General features: G+C 50.8%; 2 protein-coding genes across 2 annotated transcripts in view; one reads left to right on the top strand and one right to left on the bottom strand.

Annotated features, from left to right (window-relative positions):
• Positions 1 to 2,331, bottom strand: part of IQGAP3 (IQ motif containing GTPase activating protein 3) — a 40,525-nt gene extending 38,194 nt beyond the window's left edge. Inside the window, exon 1 of the mRNA XM_060136129.1 lies at positions 2,292 to 2,331. Within this exon, the coding sequence (XP_059992112.1) occupies positions 2,292 to 2,328 (37 nt within the window). The 5' untranslated portion in view covers positions 2,329 to 2,331. The remainder of the gene's footprint in view (positions 1 to 2,291) is intronic.
• A 3,430-nt stretch (positions 2,332 to 5,761) lies between these two features.
• On the top strand, positions 5,762 to 11,719 carry TTC24 (tetratricopeptide repeat domain 24). The gene is made up of 10 exons (XM_060142303.1): positions 5,762 to 6,467; positions 6,658 to 6,861; positions 7,474 to 7,602; positions 7,755 to 7,867; positions 8,223 to 8,321; positions 9,365 to 9,462; positions 9,619 to 9,719; positions 10,380 to 10,476; positions 10,635 to 10,790; positions 10,892 to 11,719. The coding sequence occupies exons 1-10, from the start codon at positions 5,762 to 5,764 to the stop codon at positions 10,971 to 10,973; spliced, it is 1,785 nt and encodes a 594-aa protein (XP_059998286.1). The 3' UTR covers positions 10,974 to 11,719.
• The last annotated feature ends 717 nt before the right edge of the window (positions 11,720 to 12,436 follow it).

The following is a 12,436-nucleotide window of genomic DNA, read 5'->3' as shown; positions in this document are numbered from 1 at the left end:
GACCTCCCCCTTCCAAAACCTACTTCACTGCGCTTCCCTCAGTACCTACTAGTAGGAATGTCCAGATCCCTCCTTGGCTGGGAACTTAGCTCCTCATTTTATCCCTAATTAGATTCTGAGTTCTCCAAGAACTGTACTTGTGTCATCCTCCTCAGGTACTCTCCCAGAGGTTAGGTTAACAGGACTAACTAGAACTCATCATTCAGCAGCCATTCATTCATTCAATACCTCTTATATGTCAGGCACTGGACTAGTGGACCCCTACTCTCAAGAAGTACAAAGATTATTATTAGAAGAGAAAAACATGTAAGTAAAAAACTTCAACCTGATGTGAGAAGTGCGATCATAGCTCATGAATAGTCTATGGACGTAGACATAGAGAACGGACATGTGGACACAGGGCGGGAAGGGGAAGGTGGGACAAACTGGGAGAGTACGATGGACATATATACACTACCATGTGTAAAATAGATAGCTAGTGGGGACAAGGTATAAAGCACAGGAAGCTCAGCTCGGTGCTCTGTGATGACCTAGATGGGTGGGATGTCGGGGGCGGGGGGAGGTCCAAGAGGGAGGGGATATAGGTATACATATAGCTGATTCATTTCATCGTACAGCAGAAACTAACACAACATTGTAAAGCAATTATACTCCAAAAAATAAATAAAAATAGGCTATGGAAGCAGCAGAGGAAGTAAAGGATTCTACCTGTGAGTAGAATCTTAAAGAATGAACAGGCAGAAAGGGAGAAAAGGCAGTTCAACAGAGGGAACCACGTGAAAAAAAGCCACTCACTTGGGTTTAAGTGGAAGGACAGAATTTTAAAAGATCACAAAGGTGTATTTACTCTCCCTTTTGGTATAGGTCACCTGAGGAGTAAAATAGTCTCCAAGCTAAATAAAATGCAGACAATCTCTGACTCCCAAACTCAAGAACAGGAAATCCCTGAAATGAGACAGCATTCATATTCTGTCTTAGCCACAGCCTCCTTTTATCCTTTTCCCCCCTCTTCTCCCCTATCTCTCTAGTCTCCTTAGGGAAGACAATACAAAAGCCAACAAAATGAGAGAAAGCTACACACATACACCAAGAAAATAAAGTCAGAGAGCTTGAAAACAGAGACAGAGCTTAGCAAATGTCTTTGACTCAGCACTTAATGTTGTTCCAACTCTTTCTCTCTTTTCATTATGTTGCATATCCTGCAGTATGATTGGGGCAGGGGCAGGGCTTCTTTGAATTGTTGGTTAAGCAAGTTAAAACACACACACAAACACACACACACACCCCTCCATGTCCAAATTGGAAAGCACTGGCCAATCGCAGGAAATCCATCAGTTCTTCTGAGGGGGGTGTACAAGAAACAAGTTTTGGTTGCTAAGCATGGAAAATAAACCAGTAAGTGAGTGACATCACTTCAGAGTTATGAATTGAGGACTGTGAGAGATGGGCGGGACTTTGTACATACACACAGAGTCTTAAAAAAAAAAAATCAGTTTTCCTGTCCTTTTCAGATCTGGAACTAGCTTTCCTTCAACAGATAGGTGGACGTGGACTTCGCTTTTTGAATCCTAATGGAGAGCAAGAAAAGGAGTAGATTTTGCTTTTCTTTCAGAAGGTCAGATGGAAACCTTTCCGCGGTCCCATTTTTCGGACCCCAGTCTCTCTTTCTAAAGCAGTGTTTTTGAAAGTGTGGTACTTGGACTACCCGCATCACAATTATGTGGGGTGACGGAAGAAGCACAGCGGTGCTTGTTATAAATGCAGATTATGGGCCCAAGTCGAGACCTATAGTTGCTAAAGCTCTGGGGTAGGATTCAGGAATCTGCATTTTAAATTAGCTCCCCGGGTAATTCCGACACCGTAAAGTTTGAGAGGCATTGTCTCAAAGAAGCATCAAAAAGTCAAGGAAGCCCCCGCAGGCCTTTTTAGGCTTCCCGTCCCCCGGTAGCGCTTAGCAAGTATGGTAGCCAAGAGTAACTGCCGAATTTTTAAGTGGCCATCCAGACCACCTACATTCTCCCAGCCCAGGAGCCCCAGAATTTGGGAATAAGTGAGAAAACTCTTTGTAAGCTTTGAAGCGCGACACAGAAGTCGGAGCGTTTCGCAGCTCACAGGTTTACTCCCGCCCGCAGGAGTCCGGACTGAATGCTCCCTCCCCACTGAGCACAGTTCGGCCGCCCCTTGCTTGGTTGGCCCTGCGCCCAACCCCAGCCCCAACCTCTCCCAGGACCGCCGAGTCCCCGACCAGTGGCATCACTGCCGGACCCTTCTCGGCCCCTTCTGGCACTCACAGGTCGCCCGGGACGGGCCCGTTCCTCTCCCCTCCATGTTTCTCCTTCTTCCAGGTTTGAATCTCCCGCCGCCCGGCCACCGCCCCTCATCGTAGCCACAGGCAGACAGGACACGTCCTGTCTGTGCCGCAGGGGCCTCTGGGATTTGTAGTTCCAGGCTTGGGAGGTGCGCCGCCAGATGGGACGAAGGGTACTGTCCAAGACGGGGAGGGGCGCTCCCGGAGGGGAGCTCCCGTTCCTGTGGTATTTTGGGTCGCTGTTTCTCCAGGGCTCCTTCGCTGTTAAACCGTCTTATTTGAAGTAGTCCCTGCGCCTACCCCTGCCTCTATCATTTTCCCCTGGTATTCCCATTAACCCCCCACACACACTCTTCCTATAGTGTTCTTTGGTCCCTTTAACTTGAGGGCCTACTATATATATATATATATATATATATATATATATATATATATATATGGGAATATTAGCCATAAAAAGGAATAAAATATTGCCATTTGTAGCAATGTGGATGGACCTAGAGAATATTATGCTTAGTGAAACCAGACAGAGAAAGGCAAATACTATATGGTATCATTTATACGTGGAATCTAAAAAATAATACAACTGAATATATATACAAAACAGAAACAGACTCACAGACATAGAAAACAAACTTGTGGTTACCAAAGGGGAGAGGGAGGCAGAGAGGGACAAATTAGGGGTATGAGATGAACAAACTACATAAAATAGAGAAGCAATGAGGATTTACTGTATAGTGCAGGGAATTATACCCAATATCTTGTAATAACCTGTAATAGGATATAATCTGCAAAAGCACTGCATCACTATGCTGTACACCTGAAACTAACACAATATTGTAAATCAACGATACTCAATTAAAAAAAAATTCAAAGGACTGGATGAAGTTTTTGAGGAAGAGCTTGTAAAATAAGAAATGAGCAAAGGGCAGAGTGTTGGGGAACACTAGCATTTAAGAGGTGGACAGAGGGCAAGCAAAGGAGATGGAGAAGGAGTTGTCAGCACAGGAGAAGGACAGCCAGGACACAGTGGGTCGTGGAACCAAGTGAGGAGAGAGTTGCAAGGATATATCAGATACAGCAGGGAATCAAACAAGAAAAATGATTCAGAAATGATCACTAGATCATTGAGAGGTCATTGGAACCTTGGTGAGAACGGTTTCAGTCCCTGCTCCCTCCCCAAATCCTCCTCTCCCCTTAAGAGAGGCTACTCAGTGAACAACAGACTGAGCTGCATATTTGGCTCTGGCTATGCTGTGGTAACATCCTGAAGGCCCAGCCCATGGGCAGAAGCTGCAGGCTGCTAGGAGAGCCGGCCTCGGGCATGGGCACCATCTGTGGCACACAGCACCAGGCCTGCACGCAGCAGGCACTCAGCAGAGGCTGCCTGGCAAATGCAGGTGAGCCCAAGTGCTTCCTTATAATTTTGTTTCTGGCCATGGCCTCTACTTAAAAGAGGCCTTTCTCCCAGATAAATGAGGACATTTGCTTTCTGATGCAGGCCACCCTTGGTGAGTTAGGGCAGTAGGTGCCTGTTGTCCTGGGGCCTGCTGTCCTCTCATTAAGCAGAACCTGGAGGTTGCAGACCAGTGGAGCTGGAAAAAGGAGTTCCGGGGGCAGAGAGGCTCTTCTGATCTCCAGACCCTTCCTGACCATCAACCTTTCACCCTGTTTCCAAATGTGAAACTACCACACAGAAGCACAGTGTATAAGAGTGCGTGTGTGTTCGTGTGTGTATGTGTGAAAGGGTTCACTTCTGGGACAACCCAAGCCTCATTAAAGCTCGCAATTACGGTTAGTGGAAGGGACCTTAGGCTAATTAGCCCAGAATCAGAAAACCTGGGCTCTAATCCTAGCTACATGAGTGCTCTGTGACCTCAGGCAAGTTACATCTGCTCTTCTGAGGTCCCTTCCTCTGTGAAATGAGGGAATGGGATAGACGATCTTTGAAGCTGTGACTAGTAACAAGCCCTTGATGCTTTGATTCTTGCCTGAAGTGAAGGATTGATGCGTGTGTCTGCAAGGGTGGGGAGAGGTGGGGCAGGAAGGGCAATGGAATTCAGGTATCTGTGCCCAAGCACCAGCAGGGTTCAGCACTAAGATAGGGCATTTGAGCTGTCAATCAAAGAATTCCCTAGGAGTGGAGGGCGGTACCTGGTTGTCTAGGAACCCCAGGGGCTCTGAGCTAAGAGATAAGGGAGGTAACCCTAGCCTGAGGGACCATTCCAGAAAGCCAGCTACAGAGGAGATCGAGGGAGGTAAGGCGTTTTGTGTCTGGGGCCCCAAGACCTTGTGGGGGCAGCCGGGAATGCCTCAGGAATGCGGGTCTCAAAGAGACAGGATTCCTGGCTGTTCTTAGGGGGAGTTTCTTTGAAAAGAATATGTATCACCTCTGCCTGTTTCTCCTAAAGAAAAAAAAAGGGGAGAAGAAGAAGCAAATGGGAGGGGCTGAGAGCTCAGCTACTGGATCTTTTCCACTCCTTTTCCTGTCTCTTGGGAGGAGAGTTCATGAAAAGGCTTTGCCTTTTTGGGGGAGAGATACTAATGGGAAACACATGCTGATGAGAGAAATGTATTTGGGTTTAAGAGTGCCCTGGAGACCAAAGCAGGATGTTGGGGGACTGAAACTAGTAAGCAGACAGAAAGCCAAGGAGGTAGGGGAGAAAGAGGTTCCCCTCGAGATAGGGAGTAAGCAGTAAATGGAGAGACAGTAGCCCTGCCCCTGGACGTTGGCTCCTTGCCAATTCCATGGCCTATGCACCTTTGTGCCACCAGTGCCTTGTGTGGCTCCCTCCCGGCACACAGCAGGAGCTCACTGTTTGGTGAGCTGACTTGAACTATACCTTGAGATTAGACAGCAGGAGAACCTAGATATGAGTGGGTGTCTTTGGAGGCACAGGGTGAAGGAGATGGTGGAGAAGAGGCCCTGTGTGTGCTCTGTTCGTTCATCCATTCATTTATTCATTCAATAAACCTTTTTTATTGTGGTAAAATCTATATATATAATAATAATCTAATGATCTATAAAACTTTTTCATCTCATTCAATAAGCATATATTGAGAATCTATGTGCCAGACGCTTCAAGTTGCTCCAAATCTAGTAGGGGAGATAGACGAGAAAGTCAATAACCCTAAACCCAGTGTGATAAATGCCGTAAAGGACATAAGGTACTATGGGGGTACAGAAGAGGGACCCAGTTGGTTGAGGGGAGGGGCTTTCTGAAGGAAGCTTGAAGTGAGTCTTGGAGGACGAAAAACTAGTCTGGACATTAGAGTGAGAGTTAATATGGTGTTCAACGGGTTAGATGAAGCAAAGTGAGATGTCAGAGAGAAATCCCTGACACCCTGAGGGTCACACCAGGGCAGAGGTAGAGCTGAATTGCCTAGAGGGATAGTGCTTTGGAGGAAGCCAAGGATGACATACTGACCCCTCTGCTCCCTATCGTCAGCACTATGTCTTCCCTCAACACTGAGGATACCCTGCAAGAGCCCTCGCCCTCGCCTTCAAGCTCCAAGAAGAAAAAGAAGAAAAGAAAGTGGCCACGGCAAGAGGCCAGAATCCAAGCCCTCACCAGGGCTGGCCACAGGGCCCTATTGGCTGGTCAGAATCATAAGGCCTTGACCAGCTTCCAGAGGGCCTTCCTCCTGGCTTCCAAGTCACCACAAACCAGGGACACCCCTGTTCTCCGGGCCTGTGCCTTCAACCTGGGGGCTGCCTACGTGGAGACTGGGGACCCAGCCAGAGGGCTTGAGCTGCTCCTACGAGCTCAACCTCAAGAGACAGCCCAGGGCGGGTGTCATGGCGACCAGTGTTTCAACGTGGCTTTGGCTTACCACGCCCTGGGCGACCTGCCTCAGGCTTTGGCCTGGTATCACAAGGCCCTGGGCCACTACCAGCCACTAGGTGACCAGGGGCAAGCCCAGGCAAAAATGGGAGCCTGCTACCAGGCTCTGGGACAGCCTGAGCTAGCAGCCCACTGCCTGCAGGAAGCGAGCCGGGCCTACGCCCAAGCAGGGCAACCCAGGGCTGCAGCCCTGACACTGGGGGCTGCAGCGGGCTGTATGCTGAAGAGCGGGCAGCATGGGGTGGGTGATGTGCTGCAGGTGCTGGAGGAGAGCCGGAGGCTTGCTGAGAGGAGCACTGAGCGAGGACTGCTGGGTGAGGCCTTTGGGCAGAGAAGGTGTGGGATCTGGGGAGATTAAGACTTGGTGATACTCGGAGAAGTGGGGTGGAAGCAGAGGCAATTCTGAGGACTGGGGGAACCCTGGGAGAGTGGGGCAGAGGCTGCAGCAGTACAGCTTCAGCTGCATCTGACCTGGCTACCACTGACCTTGGCCATGCCCTCTAGGGCAACTCTATAACGACCTAGGCGTGGGCTATTCCCAGCTCCAGCTGTTCCCGCTAGCAGCAGAGGCCTTCCAGCAAGCCCTGCCCCTGTGCCGGGGGCCAGGAGAGGAGGCCACGGTGCTAAGAAACCTTGGGATGGCCCACAATGCCCTCGGCAACTATCAGGAAGCCCGGGAGTTTCACCAGAAGGCTGCCGACACACACGGTGGGTACCAGGGGCTGGGGAATGGGATTGGGGCCAAGGGACTAAGAAGGGGTTCCAGCTGGGGCCCGGAGGCTGAAGAGTAGATGGACGTTTAGAACTAATTATGGGACTGGGAAGTCCAGAACAGGGGAGTGAGGGTGTGCAGGGGGTGCAGGAGATGGGATAGCCAGACAGGACAGAGGGTCATGGGCCCAGAGGCTGAGGCCTGGGGTTGGGAAGGCAGCAATGGGCAGAGGCAAGAGCCCTGGCTGGTAGAGGAGGCCTGAAGTGGAGCCAGTGCTTGCTCTAAATGATTGTGTGACGTTTAGCAAGTCATTTTTGCTTTCTGAGCTTCAGGTTCTACGTGTATAAAAATGGAGCTTTTAATACGTGCCTTGCCTGACGCCCTGGATTTATACGTGGCTCAAACTAGCATGGGGGAGGCATTCAGGCCAAAGCTCAGGACTGAGGAGAGGCTGGGTTTCAAGCGTTCAGGCCTCTGTGGTGCATCTGGAGGTGTGCCAGGGTTGAGCACAAGGACTCCTGGCAACCCTCCCTTTGTCTTTGGGGGTAGGGTCCTGATGCCCCAGCAGCCAAAGTCCTCTCTTAATATGGGGCGGGCTCTATCACCAGGCTCTGTGGGGCAGCGGTGGGAGCAGGGCCGGAGCTTTGGAAGCCTGGCATTTGCACTGAGCCAGCTGGGAGACCACAAGGCTGCCAGAGACAACTATCTACATGCTCTGCAGGCTGCCCGGGACACTGGTGAGGGTGAGGGGGTTTGCAGGTGGCTTGGGGTGGGACAAAGGCTGAGAATCCTTGGGGCTGGTGGGGAGGCAGATAGGGGGACTGGGGGTGGGGATTACCTCTGGAGGTGTAGGGAGCTGTGGGAGGACCTCTCAGGCTGTCTTCCCCAGGGGACGTGAAGGGGCAATGGCAGGCCTGTGAGGGTCTGGGGGCTGCTGCAGCCAGACTGGGGCAGCATGACCAGGCTTTGAAGTACTATAAGGAAGCGCTGGCCCGGTGTCAGGTGAGACCCTCCATCCCAGAATCTAACTCTTCCCCAATATCCCTCCAGCTGCTCTCCTGCTATCCTTTCTCTGGCTGATATTCCTGCCTTCTCCCCACCATTCATTCACTCGTCCAACGTATATTGAGCACATTGTGTGCTAGGTCCTGGGACACTCTTGAGAGGAAGAGTCCATCTCTGTCCACAATTCTGGGCAGGCGGTGGCAGGACCCTGGCAAAGGCATGGGGATGGGCTAGAAAAGAGGGGAGACAAAGTCCCCTTCCCTCCCCCTTTCCTGTTTCTTTCTTCCCCGATCCCCAGAGGACCACAAAGCCCAGGCTTCCTCCATTACTCCATTATCCACTCTCTCCCCAGAAGGAGCCAGATTCTGTGCGAGAGCGGCTGGTGGCCAAGCTGACAGACGCCATAAGGACCCACTTGGCCCGGGGTGGGCTGCTCCCAACCCACACCCTGGTGAGATGACACCTGAGACAAGGAGCGGGGGGTGGGGAGAGGTTACCCAGAGAAAGGGGTGGTGGTGAGCAGAGCTGATGTCCTCAGGGCTGCTGCTGCACTTGACTGCTCATCTGTGTTCATCGGCCCTGGGGCCTGCATATGGGACATATATCACTTTCCAGAGGCCACCTGGGGATGGGGAGGTGGGCGGGGGATTGTGGCACGTCTCCAACACTAGGGCTGTGCCAGGGCCTTGGCTGAGTGGTAACTAGCTCAGTGGGTGAAAGCCAAGGTGTGCCTTCAAAGATACTGAGCAAAAAATCTGTGAGCAGGTGGAAAGGTTTGTCCTTGGCTGCAGTTCCCCAAAGGGCCACAGGATGGCAGTAGTGCTCCAAGGACGTTCCTCTCTCCCCTCCCTCCTTCGCTGGGGGGCATTTCTCTGTGGGTCTCTAGCCGTGCCCCTCCTTCTCTGACCCCTCCTCCCCCTCTCGCTACCTCCCAGCCTCTCTCAACAGGTCAGCGTCTCTCCAGCTGCCTCCTCCCTCACACTCTGAGATTTCTCAGGCAACCTCCTACGCCAGGAATTGAAATTATACTTTACTATTTGTTATATTTATTTACTAGGTTTTATGTTCTGTCTTATTTGAAAGACTAGGACACCATATTTATAATTTGCAAGTAAAATTAAATTAGCCTGGTATAAGCAGAGGACTGGATTGGGGGGTCAGAAGACCTGGGTTCCATCTGAAGTTGGCCACCGACTTTGTGTGACTTTGTCCCGGAGGCCCCAGGCAGGATGAGGTGGTCATTAAGCTCTGGCCAGTTCTGACAGTCCATCAGCCCGAGTTCTAACTTGAGAGTTACTAGCAGGGACCTTAACACAACAAAGGGCCTTGCCCTGTAATTTCATCCTCAGACACAAGGCACAGCCCAGCTGTCTCTAGCACTTCTCTGTCCCTCTGGGACCATTGTGTGTGGAGAGAACTTACATGCACACCACAACCACTGCTGGGGTGGCCATTTTTCTCAAACTGATTCCCTTTACTCCCCTTCATTCCCAGACTTCAGCTCCAGGGGGGCCCCAGGCTCCAGGTGGGGCCTGCCCCGTGGTGGGGACCCCAGCCAGGGTGGGAAAAGGCACAGCAGGAGTGCGGCACAGGTGAGTGAGTAGGGCAGGCAGGAACAGAGCTTCAGGTGCGGGTATGGCCTCTGGAGGGTGTTGGGAGGTGTCATAGCCTGGCAGTGGCTGGTGGGATCTGGGGAGGGGGGGATCTGGCCGGAGTTCCACTCTGCCCCCTGTTCCCTGCCCCTACAGATCTTCCGATAGGTGGGAAGATGAGTTAGAGGAGGGCCACGAGGGGAAAGAGGAAGAGTCGGCGAATGTTCTCACGACGGCTTGGACACCAAGACTGGAGCGTGAGTCTAAGTAGGCTGTTTCCAGCTGTGCATCGCCTTCCCCCAAATGGGAGACTCTCATTTCCTTTATCCCCACGCCCCACTCTGTCACTTCCCTGCCTCAGGTCTGATACTGAGGCCGCACCCCACACACATTATATTCCCGAACCCAGGACCAGCCCTCCCACTTTCTGCTTGTCTCTCAAGGCCCTGGCCCATTTCCCCTAAACCCTTTCCTGAATCGCCTCTTCCTCCCTGCTTCCGAGGCTTTCCTAACATCTAGAACTTTGTATCTTGGGGCACCAAGGCTTTCACACCTACTACATGCCAGGCACTGGATGCTTTTCTTACCTTAGCTTATTGTTTACTAGTCTCTTCCCCCAAAGGCTTGGCACTCTGAGGACAGAGTTCCTTGCTACTTGGTGACTTGAATTCACTGATGTCTTCTTTTCAGTGTGTTTTCTTCCAGGCATCAGTGACACTGGTGAATCATCCCCAACTTTAGTGGGCCCAGGTTTGCCAAGCACCTGCCCTGTACAGGTGTCTCCTCTGTGTACAGTGACCAATACATCCCCTGATACCCACCCTCCTTGTTCTTCTCCCAAAGATGTCTCGTTCCCACCATGATGGTTCTTGGTGCAGAGAGGCCTGTGATGAATGTGTTTGGTCCTCTCCATTCAGGTCCAAGACCCAGGGCCAATCTCTCATTTGGAGGCCAAGGCCCCCTCAGAATGGAGAATCCTGGCCTTCTGGTCACCAACGGCCCCCACAGCAAGAGGTGGGTCCCCGCGGGAAGGGAAGAGGCCTGGAGAATGGATAAAAGAAGTAGGAGAGGGTGTGGCTTTGGATGACTTTAATGGAACATGAAGTTGGGGGAAGACGTGGTCTGGTGCTTAGGGATATGGTGCTTTGAGCCTCTTTGTCTTTGCCCTTTAGCAATCGGAACAACCCTCACCCGGCTCTGGAGGCCCAGGGTGTCCCCTGCCTCCTGCACAGCCTGAGTGCAGCCCTCAGCGAAAGGGAGAGTCCTGCTGAACTGGGGGACAGGCGGCTTAAGCCTACTCCCTCCTGCCCTGGAGCCTGCGAGCAGAGGTAAGGGTCAGAGAGGGTAACAGAAACGGGAGCCAGGGCAAGCTGCCTTCTGTTTGCTCCCTAGTCACTCCCATTGGCAAGCCCCTCTCTGCCTCCTTCAGGTCATCCAAACAGCCCAGGGAACCCCCCAGCAGGAACCCTCAGAGGAGATCCACTGAGTCTGGCTTCTGCATGATCATGTGACCCTCCCCTGCTGGCCACAGCATGGCCCCTGCAGTACCTCCTCAACGTACACACTTCAGGGGCTTCTGGGGCTGAGCCCCTTCCCAGTCATTCCCAGTGAGCACTGCATGGACACAGAATACAATGTCAGAAAGTGGGATCCGGAGTAGGCTGGACAAAGGCTTTGCAGTCTCAGCACTGAGGAGGTCTGTGTGCTCCTCGTTGGGATTTTTGGACTCAATAAGCAAAAGAAAAATGGAAAACGGATGGTGAATTTCCCCCCTTTCCTTCTGGATTCAAACCTCACAACTGCTAAGGCCCCTGCCAGTTCTTAAAACCATGACATCTTGGTTAAGAGGCTTTGGAGTCACTGACTCCATTTCCTCACATGAGAAATGGCGATCTAATGCTACAGAAGATACGCCTTAACCAACCAATGGATGCATTCCTCTTCCTCCAGGAAACATAGCAGATCCTGGATACAGGCCCCTCAGGCCTGTAGCAAAACTGCTGCCAGCAGCTGCAACAACAGTATTATGTAACACTGATCACTTAGCACATGCCACACACTGTTCCAAGTGCTTCACAAGTGTCTTCTCCTTTAATCCTCACAGCAGATGAATCCCCTTTCACAGATGAGGAAAACAAGGCACAAAAGTTAACTGGTTTGCCACCCAGGTCACACAACTAGTAAGTGAAGCTGCGATTCAAACCTAGGCAGTGAGAAGCTTCTAGAATGCTGTGCAGTCAGTTCTACTCCCCCAGTTAAGCCATTGCTTACCGAGTTGGTTGTGTTTGATACCAAATGTGTTTATTCCAGTTGTGTTATTGTAATATGTAATTTAATTAAATTGATAAACTAAGAGTGTGAAAACAAGCAGTTTCTATGAAAACTAAATTGAATCCTTAGAAGACGTGATTCAGGTGACTCACCTTAAAAACTGCTGTTGAATTAGATGTAAGCAGAGAGACTATTACAAATTGGGGGAAAATCATAAAAATCTAGATGAATTTTGCACTCAGTTTGCTTCAAATATACAATAAATTTTTTTCCACCTTAAGGACACAGACTGCAAATTGCAGGTGATATGTAAGTGGTGAAGTTTATGAGATAAAGAAGATGGAGAACTACAATCTTTGGCCCTATCCTCAGAGACAAGACCCTGGTCACACTTTGACAGATGGCAAATGAATGGTTATTTTTGGCCATGCCATGCGGCTTGTGGGATCTTATTTCCCCCACCAGGGATTGAACCCTGGCCCTCGGCAGAAAAAGCGTGGAGTCCTAACCACTGGACCACTGGTGAATTCCCTGTATTTTTTGTTTTAAGTTGAAATAAGATCATCTACTCCCAGTCATGTCAGATAAGAGCATGTACTGTACTGTGAATTACTTCACAATGAAATTTTGAGGATGCATTAACATATTTGTAGAGGACCTACTATGTTCCAGGCACAGAACTAGGTACAGGGGACACAGCTGT

Source organism: Lagenorhynchus albirostris, chromosome 2 (genome assembly GCF_949774975.1).
Source record: "Lagenorhynchus albirostris chromosome 2, mLagAlb1.1, whole genome shotgun sequence".
NCBI classification, from domain to species: domain Eukaryota; kingdom Metazoa; phylum Chordata; class Mammalia; order Artiodactyla; family Delphinidae; genus Lagenorhynchus; species Lagenorhynchus albirostris.
The sequence above is the reverse complement of the archived record's forward strand: the minus strand, read 5'-3'. Positions and strand labels throughout refer to the sequence as shown.

Coding starts and splice junctions, on each gene's coding strand:
- TTC24 (XM_060142303.1), top strand. CDS start 5,762: ATGTCTTCCCTCAACACTGAGGATACCCTGCAAGAGCCCTCGCCCTCG. Junction 7,868..8,222: donor AAGCGCTGGCCCGGTGTCAG/GTGAGACCCTCC, acceptor CTCTCTCCCCAG/AAGGAGCCAGATTCTGTGCG. Junction 10,791..10,891: donor CCTGGAGCCTGCGAGCAGAG/GTAAGGGTCAGA, acceptor TGCCTCCTTCAG/GTCATCCAAACAGCCCAGGG.